We start from the raw sequence: 27,103 nt of genomic DNA, 5'->3' as shown, positions 1-27,103 counted from the left end.
TTTAAGTAACTGTTAAGTCCCCTGACATTCCATGTTATGATCTTAAGGTCCCCCATGGCTCATGAGTGTCTTCTTGCCTTCCGTGTAGCGACTCCCCTTTGCCCACGTGATACAGATACAGCTCTCCATCTTTGCTTGTAGCTTCTCATACCAGCTCAAACTCCCCATAACTATGTACACGGCAAATTCCCAACTTCCCTCCCCTCCCCCCACCCGTCCCTTCCCCAACATCACACACCCCAACTGTTGCCCAGCTCCATTCTCGGAACTCAGGCGCCCCCACATCTAGCCCCGCAAGCACCAAACAATGCACAGAGCTCAGTAGGGTGAAGTCGCCCTAATGGCCACTTAACTAAAATTGTTGTGGGGTAGAGAGAACCGCTCTGTAAGGCTCCCGTTAATTCAATAATAACTACAGTGCTTATAACATTTAGTGCAATTGCGCAACCTTCAGTAGAGAAGGTCAGACTAACGACTATATTCAAGTCCCACGTGCCGCGCCATCTTGTGGCACCATCTTCGTGCATTACTTATCTCTTCCGTGCTCTTTCTCCGTCCGAACTTCTGACTCTTGGGGACATCCTTGCGCATCGAGCCATCCCACGGCATCCTCCGGGGTCTCAAAAAACAAAGTTTTGTGTTTATGAATGACTTTCAATTTTGCCGGACACAGTAACATATATTTGTGGTCCGCCTCTCTCAATCTCCGCTTTACCGTCCCAAAGTTCATGCGGCTACGCTGCACAGACAGGGTATAGTCCGGGTAGGCCGTGATGTTTGCCGCTCCTCGTGTAATCGTTCCTCCCTTACGAAAGTGTTCCAATATCCTCTCCCGATCTCGGTAGTTAAGAATTTTGGCTATCACCGGCCTAGGCGGGTTCCCCGGCGGCGGCCTCCTTGTTAGAGCTCTATGTGCCCTTTCCACTGCAAATCCTCGGGATAGGGCTCCTCCGGGTATCTCTTGCAGTAGCATGGATTCAATGAATTCCGTGGGATCATGGCCCTCCAATCCCTCCGGCAGGCCCACGATGCGGATGTTGTTTCGTCGGGCTCGTCCTTCCGCCTCCTCCGCTCTGCTCTCCAAGTTGCCCACTCTTGGTATCAGGGCATGCAATTCGGCCTTATGGGAGGCGCAATCCGCAGTATTCAGGCTAACTTCCTTCTCAAGGGACTCCGTGCGCTCCGCCAAGGCCCGGACATCCTGTCGGAGTAGATTAACGTCCTCCTGCACCTCTCCGACCTCGAGATCCAGTGCCGTTTTCAGTTCAGTGAAGGCTAGTTTGAGTTTAGATTCCCAGGCCGCTCTTAAGTCCGCAATCGCAGCTAGGACTTCTTGGTTAGCGCCTGAAGTCGTCATGCCGCTTGCAGGCGGCTTGTCCCTGCTCTTGGTATTGTCTTGACCCGGGGACGTCTTAGGAAAGTCGTCTAAGGTGGGCTGTTTCGCCTTCGGCCTCACCGTTCGATTCGACATGACCCAGAGGACCTGTATTTTGCAAAAGTGACAAATGTGCACTCAGTGCGCCCCTTTCGTTCGGTCACCGTGCGGCCTGCTCCTTCCTTTGTTCCGGACATTGGTCGGCCATTTTGTGTCGTCTTTCGTTTCCGGCACTCCTTATCTTTTCCGCACAGATCTCTGCCGCCGTTCTTCCAGCACCATCCAGAAGTTCACCCCGCGTGGCCCGATCATTCACACACCGACATGTGTATTTTCAGCGGTCGTCGGCCCATCATTACGCACGTTTTCGCCCGGATCATTACAGGATCTCGGGAGCTCCTCCAGATCGCGTCCTCCTACATGGCCCTCGTAGCCACACCCCCCCATTCTACATACTTCATCTACTTCAATGTACTACGTATACCCGACCATATGCACATAGATCTATCCATCGTACCCATGCCATGCTTTTACATCAACTTATATTCATCTCAATACTAGCGTTGTTCAGTATAACTTTTTTTTCACTTTATTCTAAAATGTACTGCCCATCACATTATGCATTTGGGTTAGCATCCTACATCTAATCAATCACCAGACAGACATAGCCCCCATACTCCCTACATAGACCGTGCGTCTAGCGTATTTCTCTAGTTGCAGAACCAGACTACCTTAGCTACCCGATTACCCACTTGGATTAACAACTTGCCTTATTAACTTTACCTCTCTATTTGCCTTTCTAGTAGAGTTCATATACGATTATACCACACATTACAATGTGTAAACCGAATGGTCATACCTTACGCTCATCTCATTACTATACACACCTATCGCCACCTGGTATACTCCCATCACAACCGTTGACAGTCTGTTCGTAAGTAACTTTGCCCAGCCACAATTCACACAACAGAACCTTGACAGCTCAGAACTGTCCACAAACCTTACATCCTCCCTCTATCACCTACTACTATCATCATCATCATCATCCTCCTCCTCCTCCTCCTCCAAGTTGCATGTGCACAATCCAGTGCTCCCGACCACAATCACCAGGCCAGATTTCAATCGCTACCTGAATTTGCCAGCCCTCTGGTTACAACATTTTGCTTCCAAACCAACGCCTAACCAACCTTGTGCCACACCCCTCAGAAATCTAAGACTTGGCTCCAGATTCTGCCACAAAGCCCACCACTTACACTTACGCACTAATACCAACCAGGATCTCCCCACTACCGGGACCAGCACTGAAACCTCTGCGCAAAACATCCCCTTAATTAGTCAAGACAGTAGTGCCACCAATTCCAAAAATCTACCTATCAAAGCTGCACTAATCAATGCCAGGTCACTCTCAGCTCATGCCATTTACATTGCCAACTTCAACACAACAGAAGACTTGGACTTTCTTGCTATACCAGACAACTACACCATTATCAGATGCAATAGGAATAACAATCAGTCTAAAGGTGGCGGTATCGCCATTATTTTCAAAAGCTCCCTTATACTCACCCCACATTTGCAAATCCCCTCTGCGGAATTGCTAACAGTCAATCTAGCTATCTCGCTAAACCATACAGCCACAATACACCTCATCTATAAGCCCTCAGGACCCATATCCTCCTTCACGGAGGATCTATCTACGATCCTTGCTGCAAACACAAAGCCAAACTCACAAATCATATTACTTGGCGACCTCAAGCTCGGTCTCCAAGATCCAAATGATACCATCGTCCTCGACTTATCCAACTCCCTAACGGCTCTTGGATTTACCCATCACATTCAGGAACCCAACCACAAACGGTGGAACCCTCGATTGGTTAACAGATCTGAACTGTACAATTAACCTATTGTCTGTAACGGTATCACTACATATTATCCCCACCAAAAATATCGCCGTGTATATGGTCATCTGGAACGGCTATAGGTGATATTTTGGGGAGGGGGTAATTTTTGTTTTTTTTGGGAGCGGGGGGTGTCCCCTGCAGGTTCCATGCCTTAATATTGCCGCATAAAATATGGCGATATTTTGTATGGCGATATTTCTGCGGGGATATTAACACATGGAACCTCTGTAACACCATGCCCATGGTCTGACCACCACAAAATAATCTTCACCATCAAAGCGTCCCCCCGCTAAGCGCCAAAACTAACATAGCACCCGCTAGCCCCACTCGCAATTAGAAGGACATTACCAAGGAGAAACTACTCCCGTTAATCTCCCCCCGTCTCAATAAAAATGTCATCATCTAACTCTGACCCTACAGTCCTTGTCCACACCTACAACTGTACCATCCTAAAAGCCTTAAACACCATTGCACCACTAAAACTGCACAAGCCCAAACCATGAAACGCAGAGGCACACTGGAAAAGCATTCCATCTGAAGCTAATAAAAACTCCCTAATCACTGCCTCATCTATCTATAAAGATGCTATATTCCTTGCCAAAAAAGATGCCTACAATAATCGTATTTTGTTGGCCGAATCTAATACGAAAGAGCTCTTTAAGATTCTTAAAGAACTTGAGTCCCCCATAGCTCCCTTAGACCAGTGTAACACGGATTCCTCCTGGTGTACCAACATACAGAAAGCTCTCCTTGATAAAGTTACATCCCTACAAACAAAAATCAATAAAAAAAAAAAAAAATGCAGCATCACCCCAGATACTGCACTTAACTTTGCATTTAGCACCACATCCTCAACTCGTCCTGCCAAACCCTTCAGCTTCTCGCCCCTCTCCATATGGGAAGTAGCGAGTATCATCAAAAAACTTAAACCTTCCAACTGTTAAGGTGACTCCTGCCCAGCACCTATTTTTAAAGATACTGCCCACGAACTTGCCCCATTTATCACTACCTTCATAAACGCCACCTTCAAATCGGTGATTGTACCTGATAACCTCAAGAATGCCTGGGTGATACCTTTAATTAAAAAAATCTACCCTTCACCCAAGCAATCCGGCCAATTATAGACCTATTACTACGATACCCTTCCACCTAATAATCTTGGACAGGGCACCCTACCTACAAATTCAGGCTTACCTTGAATCAAACAAACTTCTTGGCCTCAGGTAATTGGGCTTCCGTCCTAGACACGGTACCGAAACCGCCCTTATTGACCTCACAACACAAATTGAGGACTTAAAAGATAAAAAGCAAACTGGCTCTACTTCTATTGCTTGACCTATCGGCAGCTTTCGATTTGGTCAACCACCAAATCTTATGCCAACACCTTAAAACTGCCCACTTCTCTGATGAAGCCACCTCATGGATCAGATCATTCTTAGCAAACAGAACAATGTTCTCTTCTCACCGACCACATCTGCCGAACCTTCACCAGTTTTATGCAGAGCCCCTCAAGGCTCCCGTGTCTCCCCAACACTTTATAATGTATTTACACAGCCCCTTTTTGACATTCTCGACTACCTGGGTGTCTCATACACCAATTATGCTGATGACAACCAGATACTCATCCCCATCACAGGTGACCATGCCATCGACTCCAAAGCACTTAATGATGTCTACTCGGTCATCCAGGCCTGGATGGCACATCGGACTGTGCCTAAACGATGAGAAAACCGAGCTACTCATTTTAGGTTCTCACACTGGACTCAGTAAATTGGATCCCACCTTCAAATCTTCCACCATTGACGGAAACATTATCAACGTCTCCAAGGACACAAAAACACTAGGTATCTACCTTGACTCCACTCTGTCACTTACACAACAAACTAATGCTATTGTTTCGGCACCTGCTTACACCTGCAAACTTATAACAGCATGCAGACCTTTGTTAACAGCTTCTAACTGCATTACCCTCGCTAGAACCTTGGTTATGTCTAAAATTGATTATTGCAATGCCTTATATCTCGGCACTAGCCAAAGAAACATCAACAAGCTCCAAGTTACCCAGAACAATGCCATAAGGGCGGCCCTCAGTATCCCTAGGAAAACTCACATTTCTGACACACGACACAGTTTACACTGGCTTCCTATTGCCTCTAGAATAACACTCAAAACTCTTACACTTACTCACAAATCCAGAACTAACCTGGCACCTATTTATCTTGCTAACCGCTTCACCACCTACATTCTTAACAGACCGCTAAGATCTGTGCAAGGCGACTTACTGGTAATACTGAGATTCAAGCTCCAGAAAGCTGGTGGGGGGGGGGTGGGGGGGAGGGAATCTAGCTTCCCTGCCCTCACCGCCAAACTCTGGAACACACTTCGTCACTTCGAGAGCCGAACCATCTTACCTGGCTTTTAATAATAAAGCCAAATCATGGCTCATTACATCAACCATGTAATCTGCTGTATCCCCACTATCACTTCCTTCATCGTGTGCAAACACTTTACAATATACGAGTAACTGTGCCTCCCGTGTATATATGTGTGCCAACTTGGATACACTGCCTCGCTGTATAATTGTACATCTGTCTTTCACCACTGTATTTGCCAATATTGTTAATTCATTGTTACTGTATGTACCTCCCTTGTTACCTCTCCCTAAGAAATGCGCCCAGGTGCCTTTCGGCCAGGTGCGCAATACAAATAAATAAACAAACAAGTACTGCAATATGGACATACTCATTTTACACAAGACTGCATTGACATTTGGAAAGAAGTCAAGCGTCTCTTTTCCAATGTTTTCAAATGAAAGAGGTACTGTGCCTGTGCAAGAATAAAGATTCAAGACACCTGTTAAATTGTAGAATAGGATAGGCTAATGTGTAGGGCCAATGTAGCCCAGTTATGTATCAACTGCAAGGCCATAACAAAGGAAACCCACCATACCTTGGCCAATTCAGATTTGGAAGGGGGCGAGGGAGGTAAGCTGCATTTACAGAAAAGTGTCCCGATTCATGGGACATGTTGTACCCCTATAATTTCCTCTCGATTCATGGGACATGTTGTACCACTATTGTGTCCGCTCTCCTTTTGCACAAATGCCCACTTGCTGAGCAGTTTCAAGGAAGTGCTCTACCCTGGTTGCTCAATTAAATCAGTGTGACATTGTCTCTCTTAATCAGAACATGTTCCCCTTTTATCTGTGCCTGGATTCATAACACTGAATCCAGGCACAGGTCGCCTTCGATACTGCACCTGCCACCAAAACCCTTGCACGCCCTCTTTTCACCCCTCATGCCACAATTCACTAAAGATGACAATTCAAAGTAATTACTTTGTGGTAAAGTACCATAACGTAATTACTGTCAGCAAAAAAAACACAATACCGACCTGACATAGAAGCAGGGCTTAGCAAGGACAGTTGCTGAGGCAATGCTAGCTGGCTGTAACAATGATCCTCGGGTCTTCAGCAAAAAGTCTTGGCTCCCAGGACTAGTGCCCTGAAATTGCTGTGTCACGAGAATTCCGCTTGTTCTTTGGCCATAGTGTAGATTGGTCTTATACCTGCCTTCTCAGGTCAGAAAATTCTTCATCAGGTCATATACTTGACCAGCTCCCTCATGGCCTACCTCCCCAGAATTGTCGCCATTCTGTGTTAAAGTCCAGATCTTTGTTGATCGCCCGCTTGTGCCACAAGTCGCCTTCTCCCCAAATTTTTTCCTGGAGCAACTTCTATGACGGCGAATGGAAGGACAGCTGTCGTCAACTGCAAATGTTGATCGTCACTGTAACTTGCCTTCCTGCATCCTGTGAAGTGTCTTGAAGAGGGCTGCATCATTGGAATCTGCATTTCTTCATCGACATGGATTGTATCATGCAGTTGCACCCGACCGGAAGACTCCTCGAACCTGTAACCCCCATGGCACCTCTCACTGGAACAAAGGACGGAAGACTGTGTTCTTGGTGACTTCCAGTCCACCCATCGGAAAATCAAAGTTCAGAGGTGGCCGCAGGGGTGGGGTGGCCTGGGGGTCTGTGGTCAGGGAGTAAGAATAACTGCCTGTCCTTGAGCTGTCCTTCATAGGATAACACTGGAAAGAAGTCATTTTGTCTCCTATCTCGGTCTTACTTACATTTGGTAATTGAACCCGAGTCAAGTATCTTGACCCCGGATTAGCCTTGGGTCTGAAAGAGAGAGAACTTACCTGTCTTCAGATACATTGTTGTTGAACCTTTAAATAGTTCAAAACTATTCTGAATCACCACCACAAGTTCATAGCATCCCTTTAGAGAATGCATACCTGTGAGAAACTGACTTTTGGGCACTAGGCCCCATACATCTTAGGGTTTGGACTTCTGAAGTATAGGGATGGAACCTGTGACTGGTTCTCATCAATAGAATTGCATCTATATCACTTGCCTGTTTTATATGGAAAGTTATTTGATGATGTATTCTGAATGAACATACTGGTGATTGTATATATTTTTATTGTATGATAATACTACCTGCTGAGTTAATATTCAGTATGTTCTTAAGGCCAAAAAAAATAGCAATTTTTATAACGGATGGTCCAAACTGAATTATTATGTATTATCCTGTGTGGACTTACTGAGGGCCCCTGGCCATGCTCACACTCTCCTTAGACTAAGCCTTGACTACCACACTACCATGATTGGGTTTGGTTAAACTATCAGAGTTCCCCGTTCACCAAAACTGGGGGGGCCTCCTAAAAATCTGTCCACCAGGGCTGGTTTTGAAAATCCATCTCAACAGCCACCAAGTGCTGGGCCTTTCACATAAACTAGGGTTGGGACGTGTCGTTAGGCCACTGTACTTAGATGTCCATGATACTAGGTGCTTACCTATGTTGGGGTGGTCAGGAAAGGTCCCAACAATGAAGAGGAGTTCACGTTGTACGTACCATATTTGTGATTGGGTCTGTGGTGAAGTTAGCGCAAGGTTGCAATTTTATGTATGTATGTATGTATCCTGTGTAGTTAAATGTGAATGGGATGTGTTACTTCAAGTGTTACTTTGTGCTAAAATTGATAGATATTAGATTTGCACATGTGTAGCAAGATCAATGCCAAAATCGCCAAATTAAATATAAACATGATCCATATATGATGTGCTACAAAGTCCCTAGAAGCTAGGTGATAAGGAGTTTCATTATGTGCATGCGAGGAAGGCAACTTGCAATGAAGAACCCATTGTAAAGAAGAGATGGTAGTTCTTAAACATACATGCACACGGATATACATACACAGGGAATTTGTAAATCTACATGTAGTGGGCTTTTTCATAAATGGATTAAACTCTGCAGTCACGAGGTGAATTCTGAGCGTCTGGGGGCAACTGGTTTTACAGGGATTCAGAGGCAGGAGGAGAGGTAACGAGTAACTACGACCTTAGCAGATGGTCAGCTAACAAACCGGTCAGTGTTTTTATTGCCTGGTAGATTCGCAGAAGGCAGATGTAATTATTTATAGAGCCTGGGAGCTTGCAGGGGGATCCAGCCGTTTCTTTTGACCAGTAAAAACGTGGGGCGAAGTGACGTTCGAGGCCAGAGTGACCGATACTCATGGGTTTTTATCGTTTTCACAGGATGTTCCATGCATGCTGGAATGGTAGTCATATAGATTAGAATGTTCTGGAGATGTCAGGAAGTTGGGGTGGGTGAGATGGTTATCGACAGCTCAAAGGAAACCTGTTTATTCTCCTTCTTCTCATGTCGACTCAAGTATTCGTGCAAACCATGTGCAATTACATGTAGGGGTTTAGGAGACCTCAGGCAAGCTGGGACTTGTAATGAATTACGTTTGCATCTGAATGTGCAACTGTGTGATGATGTCACAGATAAATCCTATAAAGGGGTGTGCTATGAATATGATCTGAAGGTGGTAGTTAAGATAACTGCAATATGTAGAAACAAGAAAATCGGAGAATGGTTAATACCTATACAAAAGAAATCCAACCCATCACATGTGGGGGAGGGGAGGGGTGGAGTATAATAAAATCTATGGGAGTGTTGTAACTGTTGCAAAAATATACATAATGTGTCAACTTGTGTGTTTTGGAGAGTTTTGGGTTAGTTTGACTCTACAGCATCATCTAGCCCACCACTGGACGATTGTACAATGAACTTGCTTTACGTATAAACGTGCACTTGCTTAAGTGGTGGGCCTGCCTTGGGTTAAGGTGATTAGGGCTCATTCCCACACCTATTTGTTGTGTTGTATAGTATCCTGGTTCTACCCCCCCAACCCCTTATTGTATGTTGGGTGCTGGCCGTTGACAGTTGGTATTTGTTTAATACTATATAGTATCCTCGGAAGTACTTATTTAACCTGATCGCTTATATGTGTGACTTTATTAAATGCATATATTTTTCATTATATCACTGTGGTGTATTTTCTAGATTTGTGTGTGTGGACTTCGTGTACCATTGTGTTGACCAACTACCCCCTTGAGAGTTGAGCCATGGTACAAAAACTGCCTTAACACTCCAGTAGAGACACACTGCTTCATCTCAGATTTGTTCTTCATCCTGTGGCAAGTAATCCATATCTTATGGACGTTCCTTTTCCATACTGCTTCCCTTTCTGTCATTAAGAGCTGTAAATTTGCCAATGTTTGTGCGCCATTCATGTAGAGCATTTCCATCCTCTAATTCTGTTATAAATATCCTCAACATTATTTGGGAACAAGGTTTCCTCGATATCATGCATATCACAGTGTCTTGTGCATGTTATTGGGTTGGGTGTAATCTTCAATGGAATGTTTTTTCTGTGACCACTCAGTTCGATTGGCATGCTGGTGATGTTCTCCTGTGTGCCACTTTTACTTTTTAGGCTTGGAGTGTGCCCTTGTTTCTTTTTCAGCATCCTTCTGGGATTTCAGATAAAATGTCAGTGCCCCACGAACATCCAGGCAGTGTAAAGCCTTTATGCATAGGACTGGGAATTCGGCAAGAACCATGGTACAGTTATCTCCTGGCTGATATGAAATGAAGGCACAATCTTTGATATTTAGGATGAGTTTGCATCACTTCCTTATTCTTATGAAATGTGGTATGAGGTTCTGAGGCTGTGAGAGCCTGAATTACGCTGTGTCTAGTCGATGTAATTTCCAAGAATGAGATGTCGACACCAACAGTTCAAAAGGCTTGTACAAGATAACCGACACAATCAGCTTGAAATCCCACACAGACTGAGGAGCTTTAAGCAGTGGAGACATTTACAAGAAGCCCACAAAAGCCTGAATGGACATTGGAAATGATATGTCTGAGGAACTCCTGTAAGTGCCTATTGCCGCCTGGTATGACCTGCGAGTTTACTTGCGTACCCAAACCTACTATGTCTGACCAGAAAGAAAGTACCTGATGAACAGAGAACTTTAATGGATTCATATCCCTGTTCATGAACCGATGGCAAAGCCTCACCTATTTACTTCTATGCAAGTTGTATGCTTTTTGGCTGCCTGAATGACCTTGAGATTAACCTGTGAACAGTGAGGAGCTATTTGACTCAGTCACACATGGCGTGTTGATCGTTACTTGTGATTTCATCTTTTGAAAGAGGAGAATATAGGAAAAGCGTTGAGAGTCCAGTCGGGCCACTTATTCTGAAACAACTCCATGAGATAAAGGACCTAGAACCCCTCTCAAATCGAAGAACTTGCACTTCGCTTTGCATTCCGAGGCAAACAAGTCTAGCAGAGTAACTACACATTTCCGAAAGACTGCCTGGTACACTGTAGTGTGCATTTCCGACATATGATTGAAATGGGAAAGCCTGCTTAGGCTGTCTGGCGCCAAAGTTTTCACTCCTGGATCAAGGATGGTCCAAGACCGAGTGTTGCAGTGCCCATTATCAAATTTGTTCACCCAGCTTGCACAGATTAGGGGGCCCGGTATCACGCTGCGTATTAACAAAACACATGCAGGTCCTGTTGTCTGTTTGGATGAGTACCGTCTTGCCCTCCAGCAAAGGGAAGAATGCAATCGGGGCAAACTGAATTCTCCTGAGCTCCAAAATGTTGGTGTGTTCCTGCTGATCCTGGGAGGACCGTGGACACAGACAAATTGCCCATAGTTGCACCGCACCCAGTGAGAGACTAATGCATTGTGACGAGAAGGCCTTGAGCCCCCGCAGTCATTGAAACCAACCGGCCAAGAGCTCCTCCTGCTTCAGTAAAATGGGCAACCATCTTGGTCCAAGATGGGGAAGACCATCACCTTCATGGTGACGCAATGAATGCCTATTAAACGAATGGACTGTGTTAGCCAGAAACATTTCTGATTGACCGAAAGACCCAGATCAAACAGGAATTCCAGAAGGCATCACAGGACTGTGCTCGTCAATTCAGTTGAGGAAGCGCGTAATTACCAGTTGTCAAACTATTGGTATATATAGATTTCCCTCAGGCCGGAGATGAGCTCTGATAGCTGCCATGAGTTTTGTGAAGACTGGGGTCTGCATTCAGCCTGGAGGGCAATACTGGGCAATGGAAGTGTGCATCTCCCAATGACAGGCACAGGACATTTTGTGAGGAGGCCAAATTGGGACATGAAGATAAGCCTTCTTTAGATGTACTGAGCCTAACGAGCCCCTTTGAGTCACTGTATAGCGGATGGGAGCAGGAGTTAACCAGAATTTCTGTAGGTGTAAAAAGTAATTGAGGGGCGTGACAGTTTTTTCTTGGGGTCAGTACATTCTGCCACCAATTGGAGATATAAGGACTCAGACGAGGATGTGACTTAGGTTTCTCTTCACCACGGGAGGACATGGTGCTGGAGGGGTAGAAGAACCCCCTAGGTGATACTCCGTTTTTTTTTCTGGGGATGCTGGTCAACCTAATTGGTTGGCTCTGCCTTTTCTCTAAAAAGCCTATGACACCTCAACAGGTTCTAGATCTGAAGTCCAGCCTTGTGGATGAGGTGGACTGAAAACACTGACGGCTGTTTGGTTCAAACATCTAAGGACTTTGCCATCGTTGTGGAGGGCTATTTTTGGTTATCGCCTCATCGGTAGAACTGTAAAATAGCTCTAATCCCTCAAAGGGCAAGTCCAGGATTTCTTCTTGGATATATGCATGAAGTTGGATGAGCAAAGCCATTCCAGCCTCTGTATGTCCGCCCCAATGCACATACACCTAGCCGCCGTATCAATGTAACTAGGCAGATGCCTCCAATGGGCTTCGTTCTGGCATCGGCTAACCCAGCACAACCTTTTCAATTGGCATATCATTTTGGAAATCTGAAAACTCCTTCGAAGCAGAAAGTCAACATTAACCTTCCGCAGATGGAGTGCTGAGTTGTTCTACATCATCTTACCAGCCCCTCTTCCTTAAACAGGAACAACTGAAGATGCCATGGAGGAGGTTGATGAGGCAACACTTGAGGACCCCTTTTAGAAAAGGGATGCCGTGGCTACCACAGCTAAGGAAGCCGGAGAGTGTACTGAAAGAATGACTGACTCTCCACACCCACAGGGAGAGGTTGGGGGGGGGGTTCTCTGGCCTTTCAGAGATGATTTAAGAGTGGGGCCCATCGGACATCTGTGTCGTCAGAGAGGTTAGAGATGCGCGGCTCCATAAGCTGTAAAATGGGCACCCTAAAAACCAGGTGAAGATTGCAGAGTACATGCAGCAGCAGTCAAAGAATAGCATGGTTTGCTTCCCCATGGCTGAAGTAGATGGGGCACGACGTGCCTGAATAGGAAGTACTGAGCTGTGTTGCTTGTGAATATAACATTTTTAAAATGTCAGCTTGTGCGCCTAGATGTGATGGGTGTTCATTTTGTATTTTTACCAAAGTTAATTTATAACTTTATTTTGTACAACTGAGGCCTTAACCAGTATAACAATTTACACAAGTCATGCAAATACCAGAACCAGAAAAGACTAACCACAACTAAAGAAATAATACAAGTAATTCACTCTAATGAATTCTAATCATTGAAGAAAAAAATGATTTTAACAGTTCCACGTTATAGCTTAGTCCAGCTTGAAGAGTCAAACCATACACGGCAAACACTAAACACATACAAAAAAGAATTAAAAAGAAATAAAACTTGCGCACTGCTACATCACAAATAAAAGCATAACATCACATGACCATACAACAGTTTGAGGTTAACCATAAAGTTAATTAATTGATGACTACATTTCTTCATACATGTTATAATTAGAAAGAATAAGCAGATCATTTCACCAAGTATCCAATTGTAGCTTATATCTACTTTTCCATAACTTTAGGATTTGTTTCTGAGACAGAACAAAAGCTCTGACAATCCAAAGATCATTACCAAAGTTGATTCCCAAGTCATGTCCTCCTAAGAATAACTTTAAGCATCCAGGATTTCTTAGAATACCAACATTACCCACTAGATCTATTCTATTCAGTACATCTATCCAGAGGTTTTCGACCCTTGAACAATCCCATTACATGTGTCAGTATCCCCCTCCCTTCCCCGCATCCCCAGCAACAATCGTTAACTAGGAGACACAGAGAGAGCATCTTTTCAGGCGTCAAATTTAACCTACCCAGAATTGTTTGTCGTACAAGGCGCAATTTAAGATCCAATTTTGCCAGAGTTGCCAATTTAGTCGCTTTATCCCAGTGGCCTTAGGACAATATGTAACCCAATTCAATGGACCACTTCTGTCGCAATCTATCCCAGCCATCCATTATTTCAGATGCAGGCATACACTTCAAGAATGTGGCCACCTTTTGGGGAGGAGTATCAAAAATCGCACACAACCCTGGTTTGTCTGCCAGATGGGCCTCCGTTAAAGTCTTTCAGACAATAATTTACTTGAATCCGAGAAAGACTTCTCATCCCTTGCATTTAACCCATATTTATCACGCAAGTCATTAAAACATATCAGACAGCCATCCTCTAACAGATCATTCACCCCTAAAAGTCCTTTATTAAAGATCCAACTTTTCCAACATAACATCTCGTTATTCAATTGGAGAGCTGGATTATTCCATATGGAGGCATTCTTATGTAACCACACACACTGATCATTCTCCATCAGCCAGCCAAGTACTATTTTATTTGTGAGTAATATAGTCGGAAGTAATCTAATAGTATGCAGCGATCTACAGTCAGTGTAGAGATTGCCAAGTTTTAAGGGTAAAGCTGCTTGATCTTTTATTTGAAACAAGAGTGGGAAGTCCTCTTTGATATTAATAAAATAAATGCACATTTTTTAAAGAATAAAGGCCTTATGTTACTTGCTCAGATCTGGGTACCAAAACCTCTATTTGCTACCTCACAAGCTAAAATGTAATGCCGAATTCTCTTATTTTTTCTCATTGCCCCCCAAAAAGTCTTTAAAAAGGTTGGTCATCTTATCTAGCAGTTTTTTTTTTTTTTAAAAGGGTACGGTAGCTACTGAATGATAGAGTGCTTAAGGAAGTAGTGCAATTTTGATTGCACTAATTCTGCCCCATATATTCAAATGAGTATGATTGCATTTACTAATAACGTGTTTCATATCAGCTACCACTTTATTGACGTTTACCTCAACAATATTATTTAAATCACAAACTAAGGCAATTCCTAGGTAATTTATGCTATCATTAGGCCATATACAGCTCTAAGCAAGGGCATCTGTCCTGTGGCATTGGGAATCTCTCTGTTTTTGACCAATTTATTTTGTGTCCCGAATATTTCCCCACTCAATTTAAAAAAAGTCTCTCAAAACTGATCCACAATCCTGTGGGTTTGAAAGAGCACTAACCAAGTAATCCACAAAAACTAACACTCTAATGTCAAAAGCGCCAATCCTCAATCCTTGTAGTCTTGTATTTTGTCTTTTAAGCGCCATTAAAGGTTCAAGAGCAATATTAAATAAAAACTGAGACAATGGGCAAGCTTGCCTTGGACCCCTATGTAGTTTCAACTCACTAGATATCATGCCATTGACCCAGATTTTCACTATTGCTCCATTATGCAGAGAACGCACCATTTTTATGAAAGTTTTGTCCAAAATCCATTCTGTGCAATGTAAATTCTAAAATAGCTTAGTTAACCCGCAGATCAAATGCCTTCTCGGCATTTACAAAAAATAAATAAATTCAAGGCTGCATTGTGATCCTCCTCAATCATATATCCAGTATATTAATTATTCTGATATTGTCATATGCATATCTCTGACTTATGAATCCTGCTTGGGATGCATTTATCACATCTGTAATGCACGTACTAAGTCTATTTGCATACATTTTTGCAAACATTTTCATATCCACATTCTATAGTGAAATTGGGTGACAATTTTCACAATTTTACTGATTTGGGGATAAGAGTCATTATAGTCTCTTTCATCGTAGGACAGTTCCCCAATGATAAAAAAAAAAAACTCACATAAAATCCGTGATAGGTGCCGTGAAAAGGCCTGATCGAAAATTCAACAGGCAATCCAGGTGTTTCTACATGTGTGGCCATCACATCATTGAAAGGAAGATGATGGTTTGTTTTTAAAGCAGATTTAACGTGCAAACCTAAGAAACAAAAGGTGTGTCCCCCGCTCACGGCGCAGGTAAGGAGTGATGCACCCTGGAGTTTTCTCGTTGATTTCTTGTAAATTTTACACAGGGAGGTTGTATAATTTGACCACATTCATTTATTCTTGAAAAGATCTTCCAAGAACGTCTACAAATGAAGACACAATTTCCCTATCATTTGGCAACTTATCTGGATGTTGTGTGACATGTGAATAAGAATAGAAGAGGAGTCTTTAAAAGGTAAGGGAAATAATAGTTACAAAAAGAATGTACTCTGTCTATTTATGTACAAGATCCAAAAATGATGGTGAATTCAAAAACTAATGGACATGGGATTTTTTAAATCACATCATTCAGGTATTTAAAGTAAATCACACACCTAAGTTACTTAGATAAGGCAATTATTTTCCACTGATTACATTTGTATGCAAAAGAATGCCTAGAGTCAGTGAGCAATCGAAAATTAATCTTTTTACAGGGCTATTAAATCCATTTGAGAGGATCTACAGCAAGAGGTCTCATTAACTGAGCAAATGTCGACACAAAATATGTTGCAAATCTGCTTATGGACCAGGGGAAGGCAGATTATTGCCGTTTAGATTGACCAAACATAACTGAACAAGGTCTACATCAACCATAATACATTTGGATTGATCAATACCAAACCAGGCGGTTAGAGGAACAAGTTCCTTTTGAACACTTACTTGGATGGTTAGACATTTTATTGATGTCATGTTTCTTTGTTGAATGTGATTCAATGAACTTTGTAAATCATCATCACAATCTGCACCCTGGGGAAGTTCTTTCAAATGATCTGTATACAAATTCTGTGGCAACTTTTTGAAGGAATTATTTGCATATAGTTCCTTTCATTGTAATTTTGTTTTGATTAATTCTACCTAGCACCCCAGCAGAGGGTGGTGTGTGTGTGGGAGGACAGAGTGGAGGTCAGGTAAAGGCAGCGTTCCGAGTCTCCTTTGAAGCAGGAGGCTACCATCTAACCTCGGCATCATGTAAGGGCTGCCCCACTGTTCAATGGTGTCCTCCCTCACACACTCTCCCCACTTAAATGGAACTTCCTTGCCCCTCGCCAGCATTGTGTTCCCGCAGCTTGCCAGCAGCTGTAATGGCCGCCATGGAAAGGGAGAAGGGATTATGTGTAGTTCTTGTCATTGCAAACTTCTTTTGAAGTTTTAATTTTTTTTAAGATGGGAAATGGCAACACCACTGTTTCTCAACTAAAAAAAACTTAATTAGCATCCTGGAAAAGCAGTCCGGGATGCCAATAGCAATAATCATCTGCAAGTGGTGGCATTATAGGGTCTGGTAAAACCCATGGGCTAACGTTAAGGCTCTTGCAACACGGTAATGCCCCCACCCATCAGTTTAAATAACAGCTGATTCATGATTGATGTCAGAATAATATTAATAACTGTATCATGTTATGCTTTGATTGTCAAAATAATGTCATTAATTGCTTTAGTCAGGGAATCAAAATTTTATATTAACTGCTATCTCCAATCGGGAGACGTTTATGTAAGTTGTGTTAGGTTCCTGAGCCTCTGGTTGAAGTACAGGCATCTATATCTCCAATTTCTCTGTATCACTGAAACCTGTATCCCTCCTCACAACACCTCTGTACATGCCTCCTCCACCTCTTCCTCCTTTAAACATGTCCCCCGACCTTCTAGCCGCAGAAGTGGTTTAGGCCTTCTCTTTCGGACAAATTTTACCTCTTCTCCCTCTCCTACTTCTCTTCCTACTTTCCCTTCCTTTGAATTCATGTTCAAAATCTTTAATTCTCCTCATGCTATCTTTCCTAATCATCTACCGCCCCCCTGGCCCAGTCGGCTCCTTTTATGAGGATATTGACCATCTCCTCAGCCTCATTTCCCCCAGCCCCACTCCTCTACTTGTACTTGGCGACTTTAATCTCCATCTCTCCTCTAACGCTCCCGCCCCTCCTCTCCCCTCCTACTCACCAATCTGGCTCTACTATTGATCTCATCTTTACCTCATCGTTCATCGCCTCCCCTATATCCTCCCTTCCCATCTACCTATCTGATCACTCTTTACTTTCATTTCTCCTCTCCCCTCCCTCCCCTTCTCCTGCTCCCCCTCCATCCTCCACCTCCTTCATCCAGCATGACCTACACAGCTATTCATCTCATCTCTCCTCAATGTGCCGCCTCCTTAGGTGCCTTGAACGTCAATGGCTCAAACACCCCACCCCCTCTAACCAATCTGCATACTTCTCCTATCATACCCTCTATGACTCCTGTCTCAACTCCGCTAAATGCACCTACTTCTCCGACCGTCTCCAATCTCAATCCTCCCACCCTTGCCGCATTTTTCAAACTTTAGCCCGTCTTCTCTCTTCATCTACCCCTGATCCTTCCATCACCTCGACCTCTCTCTGCTAATGATCTTGCCTCCTCCTTTTCTAACAAAGTCCTCAATCTCTGTCAAACTATCCTCTCCTCCCCCTCCTACTCTCCTCCTTCTCCTCCTCCTCCTCCTGCTCCTCCTCCTCCCCCATCCTCTTTTATGTCCCCTTTCTCTCCTGTCACTCATTCTGATGCTACCCTCCTTCTAACCAACACCAAACCTACTGCCTCTCCTGCTAACCCCATTCCTACCCCCCTCATCCCTAAAATCTACCCCCTCCTTATACCCTATATCACCTCCTTCTTCTACATCTACCTCTCACCTTCCACTTTTCCTACTCCTTTTAAACACGCGACTATCATCCCTATTCTCAAAAAACCTTCTGCTAATCCCCATCTTGCTTCCAATTATCTCCCCATCTCTCTCCTTCCCTTCCTCTCCAAACTTCTCGAACGCATTGTCTATTCTCAACTCTCTTCCTTCATCTCTTAAACACTCCCTCCTTCCCTCTAACCAATCCGGCTTCCGCCCTCTCCACTCTACTGAAACTGCCCTCACCTCTGTTCTTAACTCTCTCCTCTCTGCACGCTACTCAAAACATTCCTCCATTCTTATTCTCCTTGACCTTTCCGCTGCTTTTGATACTGTTGACCATCCTCTTCTCCTCAATTCCCTCTCCTCATTTGGCTTCAAGGACACTGTTCTCATCTGGCTCTCCTCTTATCTCTCTAACTGCACCTTTTCTGTCTCCTGGGGTGGCTCCACCTCTCCCACATATCCTCTCAACCACAGAGTTCCCCAAGGTTCTGTCCTTAGCCCCTTTCTTTTCTCACTCTATACTTCCTTCCTAGCTCCTATCATCTCCTCTTTTGGTATCTCGCACCATTTCTACGCTGATGATACCCAGCTTTTCCTCTCCTTCTCTCCTGACATTCATGATAAACTCTCTTCTTGCCTTTTGCTATCAAATCCTGGATGTCCTTTCACTTCCTTACTCTTAATGCTGAAAAAACTGAATTCCTTTTCTTCCCTGCCAACACTCTTCCTCCTCCCTCCCATCCCCCTCCCATTCTCTTTCCCCCCTCCCAGCTCTCCTTCTCTCCCGATGCCCGTAACCTTGGTCTTCATATTGACCCTTACCTCTCTATCTCACCACATATCTCTTACTACCAAGTCTTGTCACTTTCACCTCTACAACATTCATTTAATTCGACCCCTCCTAACCTTTCACGCTACTAAACTCTTAATCTCCTCCCTCATCTTCTCCAGACTCTTCTACATTTCCTCCCTTCTCTTTGGACTCCCCTCTTCTCATCTCTCCCCACTCAAATCTGTCTACCACTCTGCCATCCGCTCACTCTGCCTTCTCTCACCCCTTGATTCCATCTCCTCTTCTCCCACCTCTCTAGGTTGGCTCTCTTTTCACTCCCAGCTCAAATTCAAGTTCCTCTGTCTTGTTTTCAAATCCCTCTATTGTCTTGCCCCCACCTCTCCTCTCTTCTTACTTTCTATACCACTTCTCGTTCTCTCCGCTCTGCTAATCTTTTCCTACTCTCTCCTCCTCCACCTCCACCTTGCGCCCCCTCCCGCATCCGCTCTTTCCAACTCCTCGCTCCCTTCCACTGGGACCGCCTTCCCCTCCACATCCGCTCTTCTCCCTCCTACCCTTCCTTTCGCTCTTCTCTAAACTCTTATCTTTTTCACTCACCTCCCCAACACCCTTCGCTTCTTCTCCTTCTCCCACCCCCTCATTCCTCACCTCTTACTCCTGCTCTTCCTTCCCCTCTCCAGCCTCTCTACCTCCTTCTTCCCCACCCCCTGCTCTCATCTAGTCTTATTCTGTCCTCTCTTCTTCCTCACACCTTCTTGCCTTCCCTCTTACTTCCGCTCTTACCTCCACTAATACCTACCATTCCCCCGCACACCTATGCCCCTCCCTACTCCCTCCTCACCTCAACAATATTGTAAATAGTTCCTTATATTGTTTTCGAGTTGTGATTCAATTGTCATCTTATGCTTGTTGTATTTTTGCTTGTTCTCATGTAAAGCACTTTTGATTAAAGGGTTATATAAATTCAATAAAATACAAAAATAAATAAAAACAAATATACATTAAATGAAGCCATCGTGTTAGACGACACCTGGGGCTCAGTAGAGGACTTCGCGTTCTGCCTAAGCTTTACTTTATCCATCGCTTGAGGGCCAGTCAAATCCTTGGACCAAGGCCCGGTTTTAGTAGTGCGGATCTGAGATCGAGCTCTGGTACAAGGCGTTAGGACAGTTTTTCTAAAGTACTCACAAAGGGACTTTATAAAACTATACCTTGGGCAATACAGAAACTCCAACTCTTAGTATGAGATTGTACCACATGGTAGCATGACAGAGCAGCCAGGCTTATAATAGGGAGAGAGGGCCGTAGAGAGGTAAAAATAACGTGTAGCATACATATGGTCCAAAAAAACACGGATGAATGGTAAAACATAATGGTTTATTTTATATATACATGGGTAACAAGAGTTTTTTTAGAAAGCTAAGTACTATTGTAAGTCATAAACGCAATTATAAAAAATGACAATACTTGTCATAAGTAAACCAAAGTATAAGCCTCATTTAGAATAGCAGTATGCAGTTCAAGGTAACCTTAGTGTTACACATTTAGAATGGCAGTATGTTATTCAAGGGGAGTAAAACCACACTAGTAGACTTTTAGAATGACAGTATGTAAATCAAGGTAAGCCGACCCTATTGGTAGTAAACTATGTTATTTACTTAGTTTCAGCAATGCTATAGTTATACCAACAATGTTAATAGTAAGTACCTGGACAGTTGTGTAAGTTATTCTGTTTCAGGAATATCTAGGTATACCAATGTTACATTTCAGAACAGTGGAACACAATTCTAAGGTAAGCAAGAACTCCATAAGACTTTTTAGGAAGACAGTAAGCAGTTCAAGGTACGCAAACCATAATGTTCCACATTTAGAATGGCAGTATGCTATCCAGAGTAAGTACATCCCTATTGGTAATACAATGTTACACATATTCAGTTTCAGGAATATCACAGTAATACCAACTCTGTTACTTTCTAGAATAGAGGAACACAATTCAAAGTTAAGTAAATAACTTTGTATACTTTTCAGAATGGCAGTAAGCAATTTGCAGGTAAGTAAGAACTTTGTAACTTTTCTAGTTCAGAGATAATCAGTTACAACACTAACACAAAGCAAGTAAGTACTTTGCAACAAGTGTTCTATTTTCTAGTCATAGGCCTTACTTTAACAGTCTTCGCTATTCTAAGGCACGAGTGATCTCAGAGGCAGAAGGGGGACACTGGTTTTCCAGTGGCCAACAGTAAGGAGACCTGGATACGGCACAGATGCAGAAAAGTTAGTAGAAATTGTCCAGGGACTTCGTAGAAGACTCCCTAGATGCGTTCCAGCGTTAGGCCTGGGCGAACTACACAAATCACCACCCTAGCCGCACAAAGCGACAAAAGACTTCAGGTCAGTATTACCGTCAGCCACACAGTACACCTCAGCAGTGAAGGAAAGCTTGCAGATAGACGTCTTCACGATGCAGCAGCACAGGACACGGTCTCAGGATACTTGGTTGTGTTGGCGAAAGAAAGGTCACTGGATGGGAACTTGCAACAGCAGACCACAGAAAAGGCTCCCAACAAAGGATTCTTCAGTGCTTCTCGCGGCTCAATGGATTTGGTGCCAGATGTGGAAAGGTTGTCGCCTGATTGATTCGCCCCATTATCTCGGTCCAGCCCTCTGGTAAGGGGACTTCAAGAAGTGGAATCTTGCTTCTGGAGGTCCACCAGAAGTCCACTGAAGTTTCAGCGACATTTGTTCACAGGAAGACATTGCACAGCACTCAGCACAAGTTCCCAGGTTATTGGCGGTTTGCAGCTCGGGAATGTCACAGCTCGTTGTGGGATGGCTCAAAATGCAGGCCTTTTTGTGACTGGTTGGTCCTAACAGCCTACGAGTAAGTCGTTGTATTGGGGTCTCCACTGTCGCATTGGAAGAAGGGATCAGCACAGGCAGGGTCGGTGGAATCAGCTACAGCAGTTTTCTCTTCTTCCTCATCAGATTCAGCTCCAGTGGTCAACCTGTCTCCAGTTTCCAAATCCAGGTCATTTATCTAGAACTCAGCCAATCAGTACACATGCTACATTCAAACTTTGAGGGTTGCTGTCCTTTTAGGAGAGCCAGACTCAGAGTTAGGTCTGGTACCAGACAGGCATTCCTAAAATCAAATGGCTGCTGAGTTGCGCACTCCTCCCTCATTTCCTGTCTCTAGACACTCTAGAGGCTCGGCGGGCTACCCAAAGGGTTCCCGCCGAAGACACAATTCAAAAAAGGACCTCCCAGGATGGCAGAAGGACAAAGAAAGGACAAGCACAGTACACATGGTGACAAAATAAATAAGCCACCATTGTAGATGCAGAGATCGGTCACCATTCATTACCGCAGTTGGTTTGACAGCATGTGGAAATAAATTGCACAAAAGTTGGTATAACACATCCACTGCCACCAGCCATAATTGTAAGCTTGTCACTGTAACATAAATGTTACAGGAGGCGTGAGAAAGGAGATTACAGTGCATCTCCCTCAGCACTCCACAATGGGGGGGCGGGGTGCTGATCTTACTATGGGGATAGTAGAAAGGATACAAAGTATCATTGCAAAGAAAAGTGATGTGTGCTGCAATGGGAAAAAGCATGTGCCCAAAAAGTTATAGCGAAGTATAATTCCCAAATAAAGTATGTTTAGTCATAAAAAGGACACCCATAAAAAGAGTAAAAGAAAGAGTGAGTGGGGAAAAAAAGATTCTCACTCACGCAGGAACATAGAAAAATACTCCACAAGTCCAGCACAAAGTGATGGGGGTCTCACAGGTGAAAGATTCAGCATTAAGATGAAAATCTAAACTAACAGAAGGTCACCGGCCGTTGAGATGAGATGACCCGTTGATAATCTGAGAGGGAAGGTCCTACAAACCCTCCGGCAGCCCGTTGGTTACATGCCCAAGGGGGTCCTAGGCCCAACACCAGTGCCAGATCCATTAGGACCCTCTGCGCGAGCACTGATGGGAGCCTATGAGGCCTCGGGGTTGACCCAGGAGAATGACTGAAGACCCTTAAAGGACCTGACTGGTCCTACCGGAAACAGCTTCCCCCAGGAAAATACCAAGGTGCACTGTGAAAAGTAAGGTTACTCACAGCTTGTCGTTGCATGAAGCAAAAAACTGCTTACAGTGTTCTGGAGGCTGTGCAATGAAGCTCTCCTCCCAGTGCACTAAAATCTTCTTCAGCGCCCACTGAGAGGTAGTCACAGTCGCATTTGTGTTCCAGCGGTGATCAGGCCCAGGCACTCCAAACAAGGAATGTGGGACCAGCACTCAAAAATGAATTCTGTGCAATGCACATGTCATTCCTGCACCAATCTGGCAAGGATTAAAATCCAAGTCACCTGAGACTACAATCACCAGATTGGTTAGTAGACCATATCTCCTCTCAAGAAGTAAAGGCGTGTGTGGCTAGTTATAAAAAAGGCATGCATCTCATCACAAGCTGATAGGTCTGGGGAATAACCAGTCAGTGGGTAAGACCAAGTAGAATACGTTTGAGCATGTTACTTAGATATTAGAAGCAGCATGAATGAAGCACCAGCCAATTTACCACTTGAATATGCTATGCAGAAAATGAGTTATATTCATACAGCAATGGAGTACATGAAACAGCTCTGGATCTAGCACAATGCAGCCCTGGGTTTATCCATTGTCTTATTGCTTTGCAATACTTAAATATTGGCATTAAGCACATTTTATCAGCATTCCCAATTTTACCTTGTAAAGAGGTGAAAGGAAGCAAAGAGGTATAGGTGGGTTGGAAATGTAGTAGTTAGACATTAGACAGAGGTCTTGATGGATGGCAGTCATTGTTGGGGATAAAAGACATATTTTCGCATCAGGGACCTTTCACCCCCCTCCTACACACCCGCACCCCATCTCATACCCTGCAAAACCGCAAGAGGTGTATAAGGGAACATGCAGGTGTTCACCTATGTGGGGGATGCTCAGTCAGACCTTGAAGGATTGCCCAGAAGGGTGGGGTCAATAAATGGTACAGGGGTATGGAACTCATTTTGAGGGTTGGTTGAAACTCTCTGTAGAAAAGATTTTATGTGCGTTGCTGGGTGGTCTGCAGAGTTGATTTATGCTGTTTTTTAGGACGACTTCATCCCTCTTCTCCCTCATCACTACTGTGGGGGGAGGAAATAGTGTTTGGTCGTTTAATGTTTTATCTGGAGAATTTCAGAAATCAAGCGTTGCTGGGCGCTAGTGGCAGGAAGATTGCAATTGTGTAAATGGGTGATTTGCCATGTTTACACTCTTTTTGATTATTACAATCAAAATATTATGGGAAGAAAGAGTGGCTCCAGGAGTAGAAACCACTTCACCCGAGGCCTAAGTAATTCAACTTGATCCCAAGACCACATCTCATCTAAAGCAATGCTTTAACACCGGCTGGAATAACAAGTTATTTCCTAATATGCCACTACTTCTGAAAGGCTGGTCGGGCAATTGCACAGTAAGCTGAATGATTATCAAATGAAAATTCACTACAGGCACCATAGCACTGCTGCCTTTTCTACAAGATACAATAAGCCACTATGTAAAAGTCCATGTGTGAGAGCAAAGTGGGACACTTGAGCATATTGGCATATATATTGTTTTATAAATGTTTCTTTTAGTTTTATATAGGATATGCTGGGTTTGTATAGGACTAACATGCAGGAAAAATACCATGAAGAACATGAGCTGTAACTTTACAACCAATGTAAAACTTAATGAAGCACATTAAACTGCTCTAACGTCAATCAGCACAAATTAATTGAAGGATATTTAGTTAACCTATTTTAGGTTCTTAGTGCATTCACAAAATAAAATATGAAACTCCTCGCTTTATTCCTGCCACCACAAAACAATGGAGATGCTTACATGTGCAGAGACTTCTGGGCCTTGGCTGCTTCTTCCTTGGAACTGTACCGGACCACAGCGTTGCCTTGTGTGAGGTTCAGATGGAATGTAATCAGAGGACCATGCTGCAGACACAAGGTGCGCAGAGTCGAGCCATCAATCTGATCCACGAAGAATGGTGGAGAGGAGAGCATGAATAAACAATTTAGATGTCATTTACTATCCAGTAAGGCAAGGATCTTATACTTAAAAGTGTTGAAACTAAAGAAAACTAACTCGTAAACAGTGCATGCAAAATGTCCTTTTTGAGTAAAATGACACCATGTGAGTTTTTGATCTGCATCTGCGGAGTATGTCTTGCCTCTGTTTACATACACAGGGGCAATTTCTGTTAATTTGATATTCTAGCATTTGACGATTTCCACACTATGTACTAGTTATTCAGAGTTCCTCTTTGCCTAATATGCGGTTTATCATTGTCTGCCTAGTGCTGATGTACAATCCAGATGCTGTAAAGGGGACAATGGGGCATCCATACCTGCAAGCCTTCAATTTTGCCCTTTTCATTATATGAGGACAATGTCACTTTCCTGCTTCCAAAGTCTTTCATTTTGTTTTTTCCAATTGCTCAATAACACAAATGTACACCTGTGAATTGTTTCGTTATAGTCTCCCATATGATCATGCACACAGTCAAAATGTTCTGTACAATACAACTAAACAGGAATTATCTAGTTAATTAGTGTACTTTTATTGGTATGAGCATTGTTGAAATGTGATGTAATCCAGACACTAAGTAACCTATGATGGATTCCAGGGTATGTGTGTGTTCCTTTGCTTTTGCAGTGGAAAACGCAGACTGCAGGTGCAGTGGTATGATCTGTAGCTTAAATATTTGTAATATGAACTGTGAATATTAAGCAATGTGCCTACCCGTAGATCAAACTATTAAATTGTTGAAACCAGCTTGTCTCAATGTTTTAACCAACTACAGATGCAGATACTCCTGTTATTCACTAGACAGTGTCACTTGAAAATGAACAGCAACAAGGATAGTGGGTAGTATGCGCTTGGTCATTCTTTTTAGAGCGAGCTAATAATGCAAATCAAATAGGATGAGATCCTTTATTTATTTGGTTGTAAATTACATGTAAAGTTTTCATGAACAGGGAATATATACATTAACCCTATTACAGGATACCCTTATATCATGTGGGTTTATTTAAAAGGTGCCAACATCGTCCTATTGGGGCACGTGCATATGTTTCACCCAAGTGCAGGCTTTTTCAAGGCACAAAAACGTTCAATTATCCAGAATTGTCATATATACGGATTTAACATATCTATCATATGATTTCACATAGATCTTTTCATCCAGTAATATCAAGTGCAAAGATTTTCACATACAGCCACATGTATTGTGTTAAATTCCACTGAGCATTTCAACTAAATATTGTTTCCTTATTTCGTATTTGTATCTAAATGGTCAAGAGGGGAGAAAACCAAGGAAGACGCAAAGGGGCATGTTATGATGGGTTCCATATACATCGTTTAAGTAAAATACATTAAGTTATCTGAATGGATAAGGGCTGCCTTACCAATAACACTATTTTAGTCCTCATGTGGATAAAATATTTATTTTATAGTTGCTGTGCATTAGACCCAAATATCTTTGAACGACTTGTTCAGTTGCATCTACAGAAACAAAATAAATATCTTATATGGTATTTTTTGTCTCTTCTAAATAGCTTCCTGATATTTTGTGAACATTTCTGAGGAAGTCTAAAAGATTTGCCTGTTAAGGTTTATGCTTATTCACAATGTCGTGCAGATAGTCACATTAGTCCATGGTTTGCGGTTTCTTGCAGTATAATTCTGTAGGACAAGACTATATATATATATATATATATATATATATATATATATATATATATA

At 43.3% G+C, this 27,103-nt stretch overlaps 1 protein-coding gene across 11 annotated transcripts in view; it reads right to left on the bottom strand.

Annotated features, from left to right (window-relative positions):
- TNRC6C (trinucleotide repeat containing adaptor 6C) overlaps window positions 1-27,103 on the bottom strand; it is a 1,467,646-nt gene that overhangs the window by 9,436 nt on the left and 1,431,107 nt on the right. For all 11 annotated transcript variants that reach the window (XM_069654647.1, XM_069654638.1, XM_069654641.1 and 8 more), the window contains one exon: window positions 25,190-25,329. In XM_069654647.1, the coding sequence (XP_069510748.1) occupies window positions 25,190-25,329 (140 nt within the window). The remainder of the gene's footprint in view (window positions 1-25,189; window positions 25,330-27,103) is intronic.

The sequence above is a fragment of the Ambystoma mexicanum genome, chromosome 3q, assembly GCF_040938575.1.
Source record: "Ambystoma mexicanum isolate Mex_15411 chromosome 3q, UKY_AmexF1_1, whole genome shotgun sequence".
Taxonomy (NCBI): domain Eukaryota; kingdom Metazoa; phylum Chordata; class Amphibia; order Caudata; family Ambystomatidae; genus Ambystoma; species Ambystoma mexicanum.
Note: the sequence above shows the minus strand (reverse complement) of the source record. Positions and strands in the feature narration are given on the sequence as shown.